General features: G+C 34.4%; 1 protein-coding gene across 2 annotated transcripts; it reads left to right on the forward strand.

The window, feature by feature from the left end:
- The first annotated feature begins 698 nt into the window (after nt 1-698).
- On the forward strand, nt 699-19,532 carry LOC129807945 (cholinesterase). Of its 2 annotated transcripts, none has more exons than XM_055857563.1 (7): nt 699-843; nt 1,646-2,129; nt 9,267-9,408; nt 9,667-10,837; nt 14,632-14,819; nt 14,887-15,491; nt 15,999-19,532. In XM_055857563.1, exons 2-7 carry the CDS (start codon nt 1,900-1,902, stop codon nt 16,492-16,494), a joined length of 2,832 nt encoding a protein of 943 aa, XP_055713538.1. In that variant the 5' UTR covers nt 699-843; nt 1,646-1,899; the 3' UTR covers nt 16,495-19,532. The 2 variants fall into 2 exon arrangements, with proteins under 2 accessions (XP_055713538.1, XP_055713537.1); XM_055857562.1 differs by having other exon boundaries at nt 714-1,165.
- The last annotated feature ends 916 nt before the right edge of the window (nt 19,533-20,448 follow it).

Below are 20,448 nucleotides of genomic sequence, written 5' to 3' on the forward strand. Positions count from 1 at the left end.
TTCAGCTCTAAATCGAATTTGCATGCATTTCGAGTTAGCTCACATTAAGAATCTCACCTACATAAGCCGGTTAGGATTATCTGTCCTTTTCACTTTCGTTTTCTATGTGGAAATGGTGAAAATAAAATAAAAGTAAATAAAATAAAAGATGTCTTTATTCTTTTGCAAGCTTCTGTATATTTTTAGCGGGAATTCTTATATCTTATTGGTACTAGCGCCATCTGTGCTCTCACAGTTCAATTTTCAATGGATAGTGTGCGCGGGAAAGGCCAAGAACCTCTCACGTGGATCAATTTTTTCCCTCCTCTTTTGGTCAATGCTTGTCTTTCTGTTTGCAGGGTGTGTTTGCCAGAGTGGCATTCTGGCCCAAGTGATTCACATGGGATCAATTAATTGAACTCTGGCTGAATTTCAAGTCAGAGCAACACAAAAAGGTCAAAGAAGTGCTTCCGAAATGCTCAACTGCACTAATTGGCTTCAATTAGTGGACACCCGAAGAGATGATGCTTGGCAAAAAAAAACCCCAAGTTCTCTGTAAGATCAAAGAGGCAGTATTCTTGGGGCTCTTTGGGTTGTTCTTGGGCGCTTTGGGTGGGGACAAGACGTCACTGTAGTCGTCATGGAGAGTGAGATGGATGCATTTGTTGTTCTTCGAGGCAGCACAAAAGTGAACGTTTCCACACCGTGAGTCAAGCGCCAGTTGGTCAGATGAATTTTCAACCTGCGGACGTGTTGCGGACCCCACGAAAGTGTCTCGCGTTGCCGACCATGCCAGAGTCGGTTGGGCGTTGGCGGATTTTGTGCTGGTAACGTGGCCAAAACATTGTACAGAGTCTCTCCCAGGTAACGCGCTTTCTGCTACAACATTGATTACCTTGTGTCACACAATTTCCACACTGATGATGATTCGGATTCCTTATCTTATCTTCACCTGTTTTTTTTTCTATCTCTTCTCCTTCGCTTCTTTGCCTTTTGTGTTCTATTCACCACTCAGAAAAAAAAACATATTCCCAGGCAGGTGAAAAGTGTCTAAACCTCGAAGTAACAGTGCCTCTTTTGATATACAAAAAAATCAAGTAAATTGTGCATTTTTCAGTCAATTGTGTAACTAAAAGTTTGCATTAGTAATCAATCTCAATTCTAATTACCTTTTAATAAGTCACAGGTAATTTTTTAGTGCTGAAAACACCTGAAAACAGCCCCAAAAGTGCATAATTTCGGTTACATTGTTCGCCTCCATCTTGGATACCAATGTCTCAACAATCGTGAATCACTTCATACCTGGACTGATAGTTTTTTTTCTCATCTTTTATACCTGAGCCATAAGTTGGTAACGTCGGTGACGTCAAGAACCTGTTCGCTCAATCTTCTAGTCTCAATTTTCCCTCAATTCACATTTTCTATACATGCCTTCTTGCCTCCGTTGCACAATCCCATTCATTCTAAGCGCGTCAATTCCTTTGTGCACAGCTCTTTCCATCTTTTAGTGTGATTATTGCTATGCAATTCGATACGTATTTTCAACAAACACCTCGGTACATTAAGTGCCTCAAGATCACTGACCACCCGACTGTATCATTTGGTGAAGAAAATTGCCCCAAGTTCCACTTCTAAAAGTGAAACCGATTTTCCTCTCATTTTGCAGCAAATGCAGATCAGCAGCATCCAACTGCATTTAAATCTCCTCAAGAAAAAACCAGTGAAAAGTGTCCAAGAAGTTATGCTCTAAAAGTGTTTTGACGCCATTTTTAGTGGAGCCAACCAAACAAAAAAAAAACGCCCAAAACATTTCGCGAAGAGACGCAGAAGAGGTGCTATGGAAACGAGTTTGTCGCGATTGAACTGGTTTGAAGAGTGAAGCTCCCCAAAAAAAAAGTTTGACCGGAGCTGCCACAGAAGATGGCGATTGTGAGAGATCTCAGACAAAGTGTCCAAAATTCTTTGCCAAAGCCCCAAGTGCTGAAGAGTGAACGATGGCGAGGCTTATTAGTGCTAGTGGGAGTGATTTGTGTTCTGCCCATGGGGATTAGGGCTCAATGGGATCAGTATACGACGAGGGATCCGAGATTTTACTCTCGCGATGGCGTCTACAACTACAATCCACCGAATCCAGGGGATCCTGAATACAGGTAATAAGAAACAAAGATGTACTAAAAGTGCGACAAAACAAATAGAAAAATGTACTGAAATTGCAACTTAAAATAAGAAAGAATCAACCCAAAAGCAGGATAAACTAATCCCAAAATCTTTAATGAAAATGCAATAATAGGTAATTGAGAGAAAAAATTGATTATAAATAGGAAACAATTACGAAAAATGGTTCAATTTAATAACAAATTAGAGACCAATTAACCCGGGTAGGGTTGATTTTATCCCTATAAGAGATAAAATCACCTACAAACTTGAAATAATTTATCCTCGAATACAGCGGAATCAATCCCAAAATGCTATAATGTCAGTCGCCGAAATGGGTTAAATTTTATGCCAAATAACAGTACAATCAATCCAAACAAAGGATAAAATCAACCACAGAATTGGATAACTTAAACAAAAATTTCAGTAGAATTAATCCCAAAGTTCAATCGTAAAAAGAGAGCTAATTTAATTACAAATAATAATAGAATCAATTCTAAAATGGAATAAAATAACTAGACAATCCTCAAAATAAAATTATGTCAATTATGATATCTACACACTAGAAGCAATTTTCGTAAAAAAATGCATTTTTTAAAAAAAAATTCTAACGTATCTACCTACAAAGATAGGGGAAATTTTCTTTAAAAATGCATTTTTAAAGAAATTTCTACTAGTGTGTAGAGGCCAACCAAACCAAAAATTGGATAAATTTAATAACAAATAAAGTAGATTCAAACCTAATAAGGGTTAAAATGAACCAAAGAAATGGATTAATTAAACCGCCAATTGCAGCAGAATCAATCGTAAAATGCAATAAAATTAATCGTAGAAATAGAGTTAATTGCAAATTGCGGCAGAAATAATCCTAAAATGAAATAAAAATAGCACAAATTACGTTAGAATCAATCCCAAAATGGAATTAAATCATTCATAGAATTGGACAAATTAAATCAAAAATTGCAGCGGACAGAACAAATCCTAAAATTCAATCGCAGAAAGAAACTTAATCGCAATTAACAGTAGAATCTATTCTTAAATTAGAATAAAAATAACTAAAATAAATTCTCAAAATTAGATTATATTAATTAGAATCAAACCTAAAATGAGATAAAATTAATCGCAAATGAAGCCAGAATCAAACCTAATAAAGGTTAAAATCAACCAAAGAAATAGATTAGTTTAATCGTCAATTGCAACAGAATCAATCTGAAATTGCAATAAAATAATGCATTTAAACACTATGCACTAAAATCAATCCCGATGTGAGATAAAAGCAACTACAGATCAACTACAGAATCAATCCTAAAATAAATTGGTATAAATGGGTTAAATTTAATTGCAAATAACAATAGAATAAATTCTAAAATAGGATAAAATTAATTAGAATAAATCTCCAAAATCGTTAATATAATCAAAATCAAAATAAAATTTGAATAAAATAATCGAGCAAGGTTTTCCAAAAATGAGGAGAATTTATAAAACATAGAGTAAAATTAATTACAAATTTTATTCCCAACAAATTATGAATCAAAAAAAGAACATTATGGTGCTACTTCAATGCAAATTGAACATGTTTTTTGCATCATACTGTTCTCAAGTGCTTCTGCATTATCGACATTTCTTTGTGTTGGTTCCTGTCTCTATTATTTTCTCCCGGTTTTTGCCGTGTTCTAAGCAGAGTAGAATGTAGGGAACCGACGTTGATATTAACTCAAAGAACAAACCCGATGACCGTCGTATGGGAGGAGGTTCAGCCCAGAGTAAAAATTCTTTTCTTCCCAGAGCTTTCGGTGCTTTACACACCTTCTTCAGTGGTTGAAGACGTGTATTTATTCAACATTAAATAATTTTCCTTTACAAAAAAAAAATGTAAGGCTTTTTCTGGGACTTCGCCTCGATTGGGGACAAGGATGATATCTTTCCTGAGTACATAGATAACTGAGTTTACACACTTTTAGATAACCTTAAAGCAATTAACAAAAACTTTCTACAATTTCTACAATAAACAATTTCTTTGGTTAAACACTATTCTTTATTTCTTCTTTGTCGCTCTGATGTGGTTTCCTTTTCGTGTTCCACGTATAGAAAATAATTGTGACAGCAACCAACGCAAAGAAATGTCGATTACGTAGAAGTGCTTAAGAACAGTGAAATGATAAAAAAACATGTTCATTTTTCTTGGAATAGCACCATAATTCAATTTCAAAATAGAATAAGATTACCTTACAAAGGAATCCAATCTATCCTAAAATTTACAAGAGAATTAAATAATAAAAACGATAAAGTAACTCCTATGTAGGGATAGAATCAACTTCAAAATAGAATAAAATCCATTCTACAGTAGGATAGAATTAATACTAAAATGAAATAAAATGAAATAGAGTCAATTTTAAAAGCTTATAAAATGTGATTCCAAGTTATCACTGAATTCAATTATACGTGTATCTGTATATAGAACCATATCAGTCCAGAACGTCTAAAAGAATATATCATACAATGTAATAAAAGCAGTCTCATGATTTTCTAAAATTGAATCTTAAAATTATATTGAACTCAGGAAACATAAAGATGATGATTCCAGTTTTATCCATCTCTCATTGTTGTATTCGAAAAAGTGAATTATTCTAGAGTTCTTCACCAAATTTTACCGTAAATTTTCCCATACGTAATTAGTGAGAGAGCTTAAACCATGTGATTCATCCCCAGACCTTTAAAGCTCACGCACGTAATAAAGATCAAAACTTAATTGCTTTAGTGAATTATCGTTTATAATGTGTAAGAATTCTTATTGTAACTGTTAATTAATTTTTTGAGGTCAAAATACGAATAAGAATACACTACAAAATTAATTTGGCTCTTTGGATCATTTAATCTTGAAAGCGTGATAAATTTAGAAAAACGTGATACTTAAGTAAACAATATTAGTTTAAGAAACATGACTTTGTGGTAAATTCGTTGCATGTGTGGTATCATTGTTATTAATTCTAATATATTGTTATTAATTCTCTTTTATCTGTATAATTTTGAAAGAGACTGTCTATAGTCATTATTTTTACACATTTGGGAAATTCTGAAAATTTAGATTAATAAAGTTGTTTGCAAAAGAAAGTACTAAGAATTCAGAGAGATAAATATCTACTTATCTTTTCGCAAATATTTTTTAAAATAAGATAAACATAATAAATTGTCATAAGTCAAGGCATTATCATTAAGTTCTTAGTACGAGTTTGCAAATGAATTGTACAACAAATTTTGTAAATTAAAAATGAACAGATAGTGGACGGAAAATTAGACCTTTCATGATTTTTACTCTTTAATTCTTTGTGAAGAATTAAAGAGGAAAAATCAAGAAAGGTCTAATTTTCCGTCCACTATCTGCTACATCTCATCAGACCAAAAATTCATCAAAAATGAACCATAATTTTCATAGTGCAAATATTACATAATTTTTTTTTACTATAAAATTCTTTTTGTGAAGAAAATTGTTAGAGAAATTATAAAAATGTATGAGCATATAAATGAAACTTTATTATAATACAACTGAAATAATTATGATTTTTTTTATTTTGCCTATTCAGCTCACAGGCCTCTACACATTTTGGGAATAATTTTTGTCAAAAATTCAATTTTTGGCAGAATTTTGATGTTTTTACTTATACAGCATTGCAGACTATTTACTTCAAAAAGGAATTTTTGACGAAAATTGCTTCCAATGTGTAGAGAGGTCATTAGACAAACCTAATTCAATAATAATAAATAAATAATAAAATACAAAAAATATTCTTCAAACCGAAAATTTAAATTAAAAAAAAAACTCAAATAACTAGGTTTCCATTTAGACTTACAGTTCTATTAATTTTTGTTTAAATAAATTGATTTTGAAAAAAAATTCTAAATTGATGACACAGTGCCCGCTTTGTAATCCGGATGATTGGGAGACAATATGACAGATGTCCGCTTCGTAATCCGGATGGATTTTTTGAATTTGTTCAACGTCTCGAAAATATAATACACGATTTTTTTGTAGAAATAAAATAAAACTTTTAAAAAAGATTAAAAAGACATAATTAGAGAATTCTATGTTATCATAACTTCATATATTAAACAAAAACACATAAAAGAATAATTATAAATTAAGAAAAATTAATTTAGGATTGGAGTGATAAAGATAAATGATCTATTAAGTTTTCAAAAAGTAATAAAATTGCTCGCTATTGAAGATTTTGAGATCTTCGGGTCTTCGGGAACTGGGCTAAACCTATAACAAAGCAAAGTTGTTAATTTTAGGTTTTAATTGAGACAACTAATATAATGTGATAATAAATACTTTTCTTGAAAAAATTGCGAGAAGTTAAACTTGAATAAAGTAAAATCCTCAGAAGTAAGGTTTGGCATTTCGTACGATTTCATAATAAGCGAGTATTTTGAAGAAATTTGCATATAGAATGACAAAATAAGAGCTATGAGATGTTTTTAGATTCTCAAAATTTAATAGCATTGCTTCTTTTTAAAAATTAAAGACGTTTTAGAGTGAGAATAAATCTATAGTCTAAAACCTCTGTAAGATCGTTTATGCCATAATATTTTATGGTTTCACATCACATTGTGTATTTCAAAGAAATAAATTTATAATTTCACTAAATACTTGAGCATTAAATTTATATTTCTGTCACTATGCCGTAGTTTAAGATTACATTAAATTTTTGAGTATAAACAGTTTTCCTCAGTAAATCGATTCAGTCAGTAAGATAACGATTTTTCGGTCAGTAGAAAATCATACTTTCCAGAAGAAAACTAATATAATTTTCAAATATAAAATTCAAAATCAGTCCAAAATTTCTTTAAATCGGTTCCAGCCAAAATCCTGAAAGCCAAAATCTCGAATTGGTCAAAAATTCCGAAAATTCCAAAATTCAAAATTGTGAATTAATTCCCTTAAATATTAAGACTGCTTTCAGACCTAAAGTTTATATATGGCTCAACTTTTATAAATTCCTAACACGAATTTTAATTTCATACAAGGATAGCCCATTTCCCGAAGGTCTATAAATCCTAACTAGCACGCAATATCAGTATTTTTTTTCAAAACATAATGGACCATTTACCATTAATATCTAAATCTAAGACAAAGTTTTCCCAAAACTTCGCATTATAGGATATTAAAGAAGTTAAGCTATAAAACGAAACTTCAGATCTGAAATCTGAATAATGGACAAAATTTTTAGGATTCTCTTTTTTATTTTAAAATATTAAATATTAATAAAAATATTAATAGCGTAAGGGATCGACTTGACAATTTACCAAAACCAATTATTCGATGATCCTTGGATGGGAAAGTTCAGCGTAGAATTAAAAAAATTTCTTCTAAGAGCTTTCGGTGCCCTATGTAGGGGAAAGTGCTCTCCCTTCGAAAGTTCATACCTTCGAATAATGTTAATTTCTTTTGTTTTTCGTAAGAGATTTACACTAAATTATTATGGAATTATCAACAATTGATAATAAGCCAACTAATATTTAATAGAAATGTATAAGTCTCTAAGGAAAACTGAAAGAAAATTCACATTATTCGAAGGCATGAACGTTCGAAAGGAGAGTACTTTCCCCTACCTTCTCGAAAACATCAGATTTCTGGGGCATTGTCTTTCTTGGGGTCCAAATGGATATCTTCATTGGGTAAGGTAAAGCGCTCTCAAGTCACGATCACAAGATTACCGGATTATTGTTTTTGTTAAATGTAATAATCTATCAAATTTTTGAAAAAGAAACTCTGTAATAGCTTTGATGTACATAAATTTGAAAGCATTTGAAAGCTTCCACTGAGAAAAAAAGAGGATGCGATTAACTTTTTTTCCTTATAACTTTAACCCTTTTTAGGTGTAAAAATTATATCAACATTTTTTAATGTTAATTTTACACCTTTTTAAGGGTAAAATTAACATGAAAAAGGGTGCCTTTAATCCCTAATACACCTAAAAAGGGTAATATTTACACTGATTTTGGATAAAAACTGAAGTGTAAAATTAACATTTCCGGAATGCTATTTTAACTTTTTCGGATTTCTCTTACCAAGTGTCGGAAACTGGGCTAAACCTCTGGTTCGATTTTATTTTTATGGGGTAATGGTACTTTTCCAATGGAAAATGAACATTTTATTAGCACTCTCCTGTTCTCAAGTGGTTCTGCATGATCGACGTTTCTTTGTATTGGTTCCTGTCATAACTATTTGGCGGTTTTAGAATACAGCTATGACTGGGGAACACAGTCGAGACAGGAACCAAGACAAAAAACAGTCTATAATGCAGAGCACTTGAAAAGAGTAAAAAATGTTCAGGAGAAAAACTTTCCATTTTCATTTTTCCCCTGAAATATCACCATAATTAACACAATTTATTAAAAAAAAATATTTTTGGAAAATTCTATTTTATAATGTTCAGAACAGCATTTTAAGGGCTCTTAATATGCTATTTAGAATCATTTTAAGTCCTTTTTGGAAATTATAGACCTATCCTTTCTGGAACTAAGTTAAACTTATTAAGACTGCTATATGATTCAAAATCCCATAATTACCAATTTTCTGAATACTTATTTTTTGGAATTCTAAATTGAAAATTTCAGTTAAATCTTGTCTGTTGACCAAATTCACCGATACATTCCCATAATGCTGCATTTAAACATTTACGCACATAACAATTTCCTCAGAGCTCTGGTATATCTTCGCTGTGAAAAATTATTTTTTAGGATTATTGTACCACCTCTTTGATATTCATCCGCAAATGCGGTTAAATCTTTAATTTAAAGAGGCCATAACACCATTTGTAGCTCATTGAAATAGTGCAGTTATCCATCAAATCGTATTCCTCAACAAAAACGAACAGATTAGGTGAAACTTTTCACAAACCAAATAAAATTAATTTGGAGCATATTAAATTCCTCTCAAACGTGAAAAATTTCTCTTTCATGCTTGCAAAGAAAGCGCCACGGAGTAAATCCATACAGGTTAATAAATAAAAAATCATAATCTCAAAATTCCACGATGATGGAGCAATTATCCATTAGCCATTTCCTTAATTATTGTCACCTTTGTCAAGCAACATTAGTCACTGAAATATATCTTGTTGATTTTTCCCCAGGACGTACACATACAACGATAGACGATATGGTTACTACCAGCCCGCAGGCTATGGGCACTTATATCCTGGCCAAAAGTTACCTGGACAGTATCCAAATCCACATGACACCCCTCTTGGAGATGATCGCTTCAAATTTGATCCGGTAAGTGGGTGATGTCGTGTGATCATCTTCCCTGGGAAATGCATTTGATCTTAATGAGAACAATGGGGAGCATTGAGTTGAAGATGGTATGGAATCATTAAAGGAAAGATGAAAAATATTTGCGATGTAAGCGAGTGTAACATGTTCCACTTTGGAATGAGAATTGCTCAATGAATGGAGTGAATGTTTTTCCCATGGAGATGGGTCAGTGGGATTGCATTTTTCTCATGATTCTTGTATGTTTGTCTCTACTTTCAGAGTGATCCCAACACATTCCAGACACCTTTCCCAGGTGTTCTTGGCGGTTGGCGAGAAGATCTTCAGGGGAAATTAAGGAGGGATTCCCTGCAGCTGGATCGTGATGTGTTCGTAACGACAAACTACGGACAAGTGCAGGGTTTTAAAGTATATCTCTATGACAATCCCGATCCACTGTCATTCTACAGACCCTGGCATAGTACAGTGGACAGGATAATGGGGCAGTGTTCAGTCTTTCTAGGCATTCCATATGCGCTACCCCCTACTCTCGAGGGTAGATTCAAACCACCGCGTCCCCATAGAGGATGGCAACTGATGCAGGCCGTAGATTATGGACCGGCCTGTCCACAACCCGTTCGGTACACAGGGGCAACCAAAGGAATCCGGGATATGGATGAAGACTGTCTCTATCTCAATGTCTTCTCCCCGAAAACTGGTTCAGGAGTCCCACAAAAATACCCCGTTATGGTTTACATCCATGGCGGAGAGTTCATGAAGGGAGCTTCCAATCTGTTCCCAGCCCACGTCCTAGCGTCATTCTACGACGTCGTAGTTGTGTCTATAAACTATCGTCTAGGTGCCTTAGGCTTCCTATCAACAGGTGATGAGAATTCCCCCGGAAATTACGGTATTCTCGATCAAGCCATGGCCATTCGTTGGGTCTACGACAACATCGAAGCCTTCAACGGTGATCGACATTCGATCACGTTGTTCGGCCCAGGAGCAGGAGCCGCTTCTGCCGGACTTCTAATGGTAGCTCCTCAAACCCGCAATATCGTAACGAGGGTTATCGCTCAATCTGGCTCAGCTACAGCCGATTGGGCTCTCATCGTTGATAAGTACCGAGCTCAGAACACAAGTATAGTTTACGGAAAGCTCTTAGGGTGCTACATCGAGTCATCCTATCGATTGGTCGAGTGTCTACGGCTCGGCAGGAGTTTCTACGAAATTGCAAATGCTGAATTTGCCCCGGATGTGGGATTCTTCCCCTGGGGACCAGTTCTAGACATGAACTTCACCTACCCAGGAGACAATTGGTACGAAGGATGGCGTGAGAAGGATTGGCAGTTCCTGAAGGAAACTCCTGAGCAATTGATCAAGAAGGGCATGTTCAATAAAGGTCTCCACTACATGACAGGTGTAACGACTCAAGAAGCAGCATACGCAATATGTAAGTTCCTCAGCATGTTTTTCAGTTATCTTATCAAGCCCTTCTTTTTTTTCTTGTTTACCGATAAGCTCTAGAAGTTTGATTAGGCACTGGGTAGTTTCGCAAAAAGATAATTTGGAATTTAAAGCGTGCTTATATCTTCTTGTTGAGGTATATCTCTGTGATTCAGAATCATTGATATCATTTTCTAGGAATCAGAGAGTTTTTAATGTTATTCATGTGATTCCAATGATGTTGTCGCATGCATTTGGAGTTAAGAACTAATTGATGCTGAGTCATACAAGGTTCTAGAAAACTTTGCATGACGAACAATATTTTAGAAAATTTCCTTTGTAGTCAAAACACTATATTAGTCAAAAAAGATTTTTTTTTTAATTTTTCTTTTTTACTATTTTATACTATATTATTTTGTTATTTTACAATTTTAAGAATAGGAACTTTTCATTTAAAACTTATTAATATGGCCGGATTTCCGATTTATCTGGAGCGAAAAGAATCAGATATTAATAGAACAACTGTTCGGCAGGGAACATATATTGACGATTTCATGAAAATATTAAGATTTAATTATTGTATTTAATAAAATGCAAGTAATAAGACGTGTTTTCATTAATCTACTTCTTCCTAAGGATAGATGTTCAAATTTCATATCCCAAAAATGGCACAAAATAGGGTGAAAATATAGTGAAAGATTGTAGTTTCGCTAAATCCATAATAGATAATTTTATTTAAATCATTTAAATTGATCTCAATCCTCTTAAATCTTAACAACTTGAGGGTAGTTATAGGAATGTGCACAGCACACTGGCTAAATTCACATCTTGCAATAATTGGGTTTGGAAGTTAACTCAGCTTGGAAGCTGTAGAATCATATTTTATGTTATACTGTTCTAAATTCTCAAGCCACAGAATTAAGATCTTTAAGAAAGAAGTGCTGACATTATAAAATGTCAAAAGAGCGGCAGCTCAGGACATTCTGCAGTTCAGCCAGGTTTTAAAAAAATTGGAGTAAGGTTTGTTGGTTAGACGTAAGGGGCTTAAATAGAGCCTAGGTGTCCGCAGCCTAAAGATCGTACTATTCTTCCTAAAAAATCTATCTATTTAACTTCTTTCAATATATTCGATTTATTGTACAGCTTCGAGATGAAGACATAGATTTTATGTTTATTTCCAAAATTCAGTTTGATACATGTCTTAAGGAGAAATATAGCTAGAGATAGAATACTTAATGCCTTACAGCTATAGATTCAAAAAACAGCAAATATCATAAATAGATAAAGATAAAGACATAGGGTGCTAGAAAATAACTAATTCAAAGAAATAGAAGCTTAGCCAATAAAAATCAAAATAAACATAGAAGAAGGAAAAACCTTTACGGCAAAAAACTTCTGAAGCTAAAGCTCTAGCGATATAGAGGCATTGTGTCAAATTTTGGACAGCTTGCAATATCGGACATTTGTTTTCTATTCCATAAAAGACAATGGGTAAAACGGTAGAACCTTTTGCCACGCCACGAATGAGACCTATACCATCGAATAGGTATTGGCAAAGGTAACAACTTTTGTTCCGGAACCAACCCCAAAAGTGTGTAGAAAAAGCACTAAAGCATAAAACATAAGAATTGTAATGATTTTTTCTGCAAAACTCCTTTTATACAATAACGGTTAATCGTATATTAGTCCTATTTAAGAATAATCTGTAAATAAGGACTCAAAGAAAATTTTCCTGGTACAAACTTTATCTCTTCCTTTTTCCTGCAATTTTCCAGATCTTGCTTATAAATATAAATCCTTTACCATGTTTCAAATTCACAAAAAAAAGATTGTATCTAGAGAAATGTCTCTTATGCAGTGATTTTCTGCTTGAAAAAAGAGTTGAAATCTGTAAAGATCGCTGGGTCCTAAAAGATACCGTTATTTAATTACTTTGAGTAATAAATTCAGATAAAAAATGTTTTAATTAATTATATTCAGAACCTTTTGTTAAAATTCTGTAGTAACGCGGTGCCTTTACAACCCTATGAACTTCAGCAATCCTAGCTCCTTTTTGAAGGAGAATATTTCTCTAAAAACGACAAAAGGATGCAATCGAGGCAATACCTTTAACGGAATTAAAGAATATTCGAGGATAGTTGAGGAAAATCTGGATACAAGAAAAATGGAGGGATAGGGATACGGTTTCTTTTAGGAAAATGTTCCTTGAGTTCAGTTTTCTTTTAGAAAACATTCTTTGGCGCTAACAACTTACGATACGCCATTATTTAAAAAAAGCAAGTTTCATAAAAAATAGTACTACCCATTTCTTAAGAACCCTTACTTTAAGATATCAGAAAAAGTTGATATGATGGACTATAAGTTTCTTCGGGTGATATGTTCAAGATACACCAAGGATTCCGAAAATACCTGTGATTTGCCATTAAACAAAATAAGTTTTCGTTTTGTTGCCCTGTAATGTGCGACGGTTTTAAAACATGGCTAGTTTGTATGGGAGCTACCAGATGGAGCAATCAAATTTCATTAAGAATTAAATTAAATCATTAAGAATCATTTAAATCATTAAATTTTCGAATTTCCTTAAGATCGGTTAAGCCGTTTTCGAGTAATAAATTGTCAAAGTTGCGATTTTTCAGAAGGATATCGTTAATTTCCCAAGGATTGGCAGTCCTTTTTGACTTGGGTCTCGATAATTTTTAAGTCATACACCAATACCTACAAAATGGGCCTAGTCCCATCTCCGGCGAAGGGTTGGACCAGCTCCCATACATTTCTGCCCATTGTCCTTTACAATTTTTTTTTCAAGTTTATACAATGCAGAATCCAATGTACAAACAAAAAAGTTTCACCCCTACAAACGAAATGCTGTAGAAAGACCACTGAAAGACTTTCGAAAGGGCAAGGGATGTCCAGAAATTTCATGTCCAATATAGCACACAAAACAATACGTATATTTTTATTCAACTTTGAATGTGTTATGAATGACTTTAGAGAAAACAAATGATGAACTACTTTTCAAAGGTTTCAGAGAACACTCCTGAAAAGGAAACAAGAAATTCAATTACGAAGAATTTCTTTTGTTAATGGATTTTTCTTGTTGTTTTTAATGGATTTATCCTGTACTCTATTCCGTCTGCTTCTAAAATTTAGTTTTACAATATTCCTAGGACACTTAATTTAACTTTTTACTGTTAATTTTGTTGCCAAATATTGCCGACCTATAACCATTAATTAGTAATCGTTTTCCAAAAGAAGGCACTGAGTGAGTCAAGACCTAAAGCACGCACTCTAATGCCCTAGACACACTTACGACTTAAGCCGAGAGACGACTTAGTGGAAAATGATAGAAATATAGTTTGACGATTTTTTCTAATCAAATTACGCTAAGCCGTCTCTCGGCTAATCCTCAGGTCTGTCGAGGCCCTCAGGGCCTTGACAGACCTGAGGGTTAGCCGTGAGACGGCTTAGTGTAATTATACTCGGCATAATGGTAAAACTTCATTTCCATCATTTTCCACTAAGTCGTCTCTCGGCTTAAGTCGTAAGTGTGTCTAGGGCATAAGAAACAAGTATCCCGTGTTCGAGCTTCGAACTTCCTTTAGTTTACCCGGAAATTTTCTAGCATTAAATGTATTAGAATTGCACCCAGCTTCATTTAAGTTAATTCCATGGGTTACGGGACTGACATCCTTATCCCTGCATAATAAAAATAAAAATGCATGTCTAGAAATCCCACTTACGAGAAGAACTTGTTCCTATGTGGAATGTAATCCCATCAATTATTATTTTCCTAATTTTCAGATCAAAATGAAAGTTTAGCGCCGTATTTTGAGATTGATGAGGAATTCTTTGATCAGAAGGTTCGAGAACTTACCCTCAGATACAATTATACCCTCAACCTCAATGGAACCTATGAAGCCATTAGGTACATGTACACTCACTGGCCGGATCCTAAGAACAAAACCTTTATTCGAGAGGAATATATCAACGTAAGTTGAGGCTTATTTTTCGACAAAACTTCGAAAACAAGTTGTTAAGCCATGTATTTAATTCCAGATGCTTTCTGACTTCATTTACCGAGCACCAAGCGATCAAATGACCAAACTTCTGGTTGAACAAAATGTTCCGGTGTATATGTACGTCCTAAATACAACTGTTGAGGGACTGAGACTTCAAGACTGGCGAGCAGTGCCTCATAACGCTGAACACTACTTCCTAACGGGAGCACCGTTTATGGACGTAGAGTTCTTCCCGAAACGCGACCGTTTGGATAGAAATATGTGGACGGACAATGATCGTAACATGAGTCATTTCTTCATGAAGACTTTCTCAGACTTCGCCCGTTTTGGGAACCCTACGCCTCAGCAAGTGCTCGGATTGCACTTTGATAAAGCTATCAACGGGGAGTTGAGGTACTTAAACCTCAACACTACTTTCAATTCAACCATCAGGATGAACTACAGGCAGAAACAGTGCGCCTTCTGGACGCAATATATACCAACAGTTGTTGGTGTTTTGCTGCCAACGTATCCTCCATCAACGGAGTTTTGGTGGGAGCCACAGCAGCCCCTACAGATTGCTTTCTGGAGCATTTCGGCTGTTTGTCTATTCTTAGTGATCCTTGTGGTTATTTGCTGTATTCTCTGGCGAAATGCTAAGAGGTAAGTTACAAATAATAATTTCCTTAGGTAATAAAATAGAATGCCCTTGAATCATTCTTAACAACGGATTTTCAAGGTCAAACGCTAAAAACTCTAAAAAGCATATTTTTCATTCGATTGGAGTGAATTTGGGTTTTTTTTAGAAAGGTCTTGGAAACTAAATTTGAATCTTCGAATACTGTATCTGACGTAGTTGTATATTATCTTCGGCTTCTTCCTGTGTTCGTCAGAGGATTGTCTTCTTCTCAAAACCAAAAAGACTCAATTTTCTCCAAAGCTTTCGACCTTCGGTGTGGAACAAAACCACTGAAGAGAAAGCAGCAGATAAGGAAAAATTCCCAGAGACCCATACCGGGGGTCGAAAGCTTTGGAGAAAATTGAGTCTTTTTGGTATTGAGAATCCTCTGACGAACACCGGAAGAAACTGAAGATAGTAAATTGGAATTTTAAATTTTAATCTCTTGATTGAGAATTTGTAGTTCATACGAAAACCTTCCTTTATCTCAGACAATCCGATCGATTCTACGATGGTGATGTCTTCATGGTGGACAACACAGGAGCAGACGGGGATGGAGGAGGAATCGAGAACATTTCCCAGACTCATCCTCTGAGATCGCGGGAAAATATTTACGAGTACCGTGACTCTCCAACTAAGAAATCTGGTCCTCCAACGGACATCTCTTCAATACGATCACCCAGCTCTCTGGCCACAACGCAAATCTCGGCCAAAACGGGTAGTCAGAGCTCCTTGAAGAGTGCCATGTCCCTCAAAGAGGGTGCCCAGAATGGCAAAGATTCCACCTACGACAGGAATCTAAACAACAAGGGCAAGGGGAGCGATAGCAGAAATTTACTGGCAGATTTTGAGAAATCCCGCGAAGCCATGACGAGTAGTCCAGTGGATGGGGTCAAGACAGCAGGTACCCCAATTCCTGCCACCAGAAAAGTAGTGAAGACCAGCAAGACGCAACTTGTTGAGGGAGTGCCACAGACTGAAGTCTAATTCTTTCTATCCATCAGAGAGATCACCAAGTCAGACACAAAATCGTGCATTATTTATTCCGCAACCCTCAATTGGCATTAGAAAAAAATTAAGAATCTGCGTTTTATTGGACAGAAATTAATCTAAAATTGAACTAATTTTATCTTTAGTGTTTTTAAAATGATTTCATGATAACTTAGACGTAGAGAAAAGTGTTCTCGAGGTTTTTAAACATGGGAGATTCATTCGAAAACCGCTAGGGGAGCTCGAAGCGACGATTTACAAAATATCCGTTATCTACTCAAATATCGTCTGTTATGAGAAGATGTTTTATTAACTTTGAAAAAGGCGATCAAATTTGTGATTATTTAGAGTTTCCAAATAAAGCCACGAAAAGGCCATTAGCGGTTATTAGTCGAACTTCACCTGATCTAAATAGTCGCACAGTATTAAACAACTACTAAAGGAGTAATTAAGGGTGCCACTCACGATTCACTGAGTTTTTTTGTGCAAAATTATCAAGATGTGACAATCCTTGTTCTGATTTAACGTTCTTTGTGCAAAAATCGAGAGATCAGACGATCTTTGTGCAATAAATTGCACGATCTGACGTTCCCCGTGCAAAAATCGAGCTTGTTGATTAACTTTATGCAAGGAACCTAGCGATCCAAAGTTCATTGTGCAAAAATCGAAAGATCTGACGATCTTCGTTCAAAGAACTAAGCGATCTGACGTTCCTCGTGTAATAATCGAGTGTTCAGATAAACTTTATGCAAAGAACTGAAGGATCCAACTTTCTTTGTGCAAAAATCGAGAGATCAGACGATCTTTGTGCAATAAATTGCACGATCTGACGTTCCCCGTGCAAAAATCGAGCTTTTTGATTAACTTTATGCAAGGAACCTAACGATCCAACGTTCTTTGTGCAAAAATCGAGAGATCAGACGATCATTGTGCAACCAATTGCAGGATCTAACGTTCTCCGTACAAAAATCGAACTTTTCGATCAAATTTATGCAAGGAACCTAACCATCCAACGTTCGTTGTGCAAAAATCAAAAGATCTGATCATCTTTGTTCAAAGAACCAAGCGATCTGACGTTCCTCGTGTAAAAATCGAGCGTCCTGACAAACTTTATACAAGGAATCTACCGATCTAACGTTCTTTGTGCAAAAATCGAGAGATCAGACGATCATTGTGCAACAAATTGCAGGATCTAACGCTCCCCATGCAAAAATCGAGTTTTTTGATTAACTTTATGCAAGGAACCTAACGATCCAACGTTCATTGTACAAAAATCGAAAGATCTGACGATCTTTGTTCAAAGAACCAAGCGATCTGACGTTCCTCGTGTAAGAATCGAGTGTTCTGATAAACTTTATACAATGAACAGATAAGGATCTAACGTTCTTTGTGCAAAAATCGAGAGATCAGACGATCTTTGTGCAGTAAATTGCACGAGCTGACGTCCCCCGTGCAAAAATCGAGTGTTATGATAAACTTTACACAGGGAACCGAACGATTTAACGTTCACTGTGCAAAAATCGAGAAATCTGACGATCTTTGTTCAAAGAACTAAGCGATTCGACGTTCCTCGTGTAAGAATCGAGTGTTCTGATAAACTTTAAGCAAAGAACAGAAGGATCCAACGTTCTTTGTGCAAAAATCGAGAGATCAGACGATCTTTGTGCAATAAATTGCACGATCTAACGTTCGCATGGTAAATTCCAGGCGCTCTGGCGATTTTTGTGCAAGAAACTAAGCGATCTGACGTTAAAAAAAATCGTGCTTGCTGATAAACTTTGTGCAAGGAACTAAACGATCCAACGTTCTTTATGCAAAAACCGAAATATCTAACGATCTTTATCCAAGATACTAAGCGATCTGACGTCCCTATTGCAAAATCGAGCATTCTGATAAACTTTATACAAGGAGCCGAGTTATCAAATATTCCTTGTTCAAAAATTGAGAGATCTGACGATTTTTGTGCAAAAACCGAGCGATCGAACGATCTTTGTACAAGGAACTGAGCAATATAACTCCCTTTCTGTAATAAATCGCACGATCTGACGATTCTTGTACGAAAATCAAGCAATCTGACGATCTTTGTGCAGAAAATTGAGCGATCTGAAGTTCTCTGTGCAGAAATAGCTCGATCTGCCTATCTTTGTTCGAGAAACTCTGAGATCTCACGATCTTTGTGCAAAAATAATCATTAAAAATCAATTTTAAAAACGATAAAAATATTTTTTCTTCCATCAAATTTTGGATAATTTTGAAAAGTCATAAAACGCAGATTCCTAAGTATCTGATTAACTGATAAAAAAAGACATAACCTTTTATAAGATCTCTCCGAAACCATGTGTTTCGAAGCAAAAAACTAACCAAAATCCAATTGAGGGTTGAGGGCATCATAGGAATTTTCTAACTTTTCTATAACTATAAATAAAAACACCTTAATAATTTTTAACTTCTTGTATTTTTATACAAATTTATTTTGCTGACCACACTTAAAATAGTTGCACAAAGTGCTGCATTTCTAGCGTAGATTTTGTATTATTTTTTTTAGTACAAAAACAAGATTTTATAATAAATTATAGGATTTAAGACTAATTATGAGTAAATATAGTTGAGGGAATTTTTTTTTTTGTAAATTTTTTATTCCCGACATTTTCGATATCAGAAATCCGTCCAATTCTCTTCGCTCAATCCATCATCGAGCTGACACAGCCCAACACATTGGATTGATCAACGTCGATGATCTCGTGATTGAGGAAGGAACTTTAATTATTAAGCGTATTTAATAAGATCTTTATTTTTCTCTTCACTTATGCATATAAGTTTTTTTTTAAATGTTGTTGCAATGTATGACTGTTAATGAGCTTAAATGTATTATTTTTATCTACATTTCAAACTCAATGTATTAATGTTTTGTGTATGAATGTTTTACGTTTGTAGTTTGTATTTGTGAGCGTCCATGTGCTAATTTTGCTTCTTCATATCTCTATTAAATGTTGTAAAAAAAATTACACTGTGTCGCAATAAACGTATGTACACTACTCATGTTCATTCAATTACGATACACCGTTTAATGTATTTTCTTTTATTTTGCTAAATATTCCTCTACAAACACTCTACATAATTCACTGCTACATTCCTCATCTCCCTATATTTACATCACTTTTACTGATAGATCAACGTTAAATGCATTTTTTCTTCTTCCACCGACATACGTTGTCTTCTTCCGTTAATTGCAATTTTTCAAGGTAAGTTTTATTATGTTTATTATATTCTTCTCAATAATTATACTTTTCTTTTATCTTTTTTTTATAAAATAAATTAAATGAAAGTATTTCATTTTTTTTAAATTAAGGTAAGGGGCTGTATGTCGGCCACTTAAGGATGGGTTTTATGAAAAACTTATGTAAAAGGACATTTAATTTGCCTGTTTTGATCAAATTTTCACCCTAAGTTGTAGTATAGATCTTTGTCCATCTGATTGTACACTTTATTTGGAGATAAAATAATTTTATTTTATTAAAAAATTAAAATGTTTTAAAAATGTAGAGTGTTCCTCAATTCGGCCACTTCAATATAAGCGTTTCTCTACTCGGCCACCTGGGGTTCCTCTAGTCGGCCACCCATTTTTCAAATTTTAAAAGCCCGTAACGTTTTTACGGACTAGAAAAGGATATTGAGAAAGAAAGAAAGAAAACCTTTAAAGAATAGTAATTTAAAAAAAACAAAAAATTGTAAGAGAAAAATTCTTTTTATTCTTTTATTTAGCCGGCCGAATTGAGGAACATGGCTTTAAAATTTCACATCTTCACATTTAAGACAGAAAATTAATATTTTTATCAATAATGAAAATAAATTTATTGCACAGTGAGTTAGTTAAACTTCTCAACTTGCGGTTTGACTCAAAATTCGACTGCTAAAGTAATCTGTACAGGTAATAAATCGAATAACTCTTTG

The sequence above is a fragment of the Phlebotomus papatasi genome, chromosome 3 (assembly GCF_024763615.1).
Source record: "Phlebotomus papatasi isolate M1 chromosome 3, Ppap_2.1, whole genome shotgun sequence".
NCBI classification, from domain to species: Eukaryota; Metazoa; Arthropoda; class Insecta; order Diptera; family Psychodidae; genus Phlebotomus; species Phlebotomus papatasi.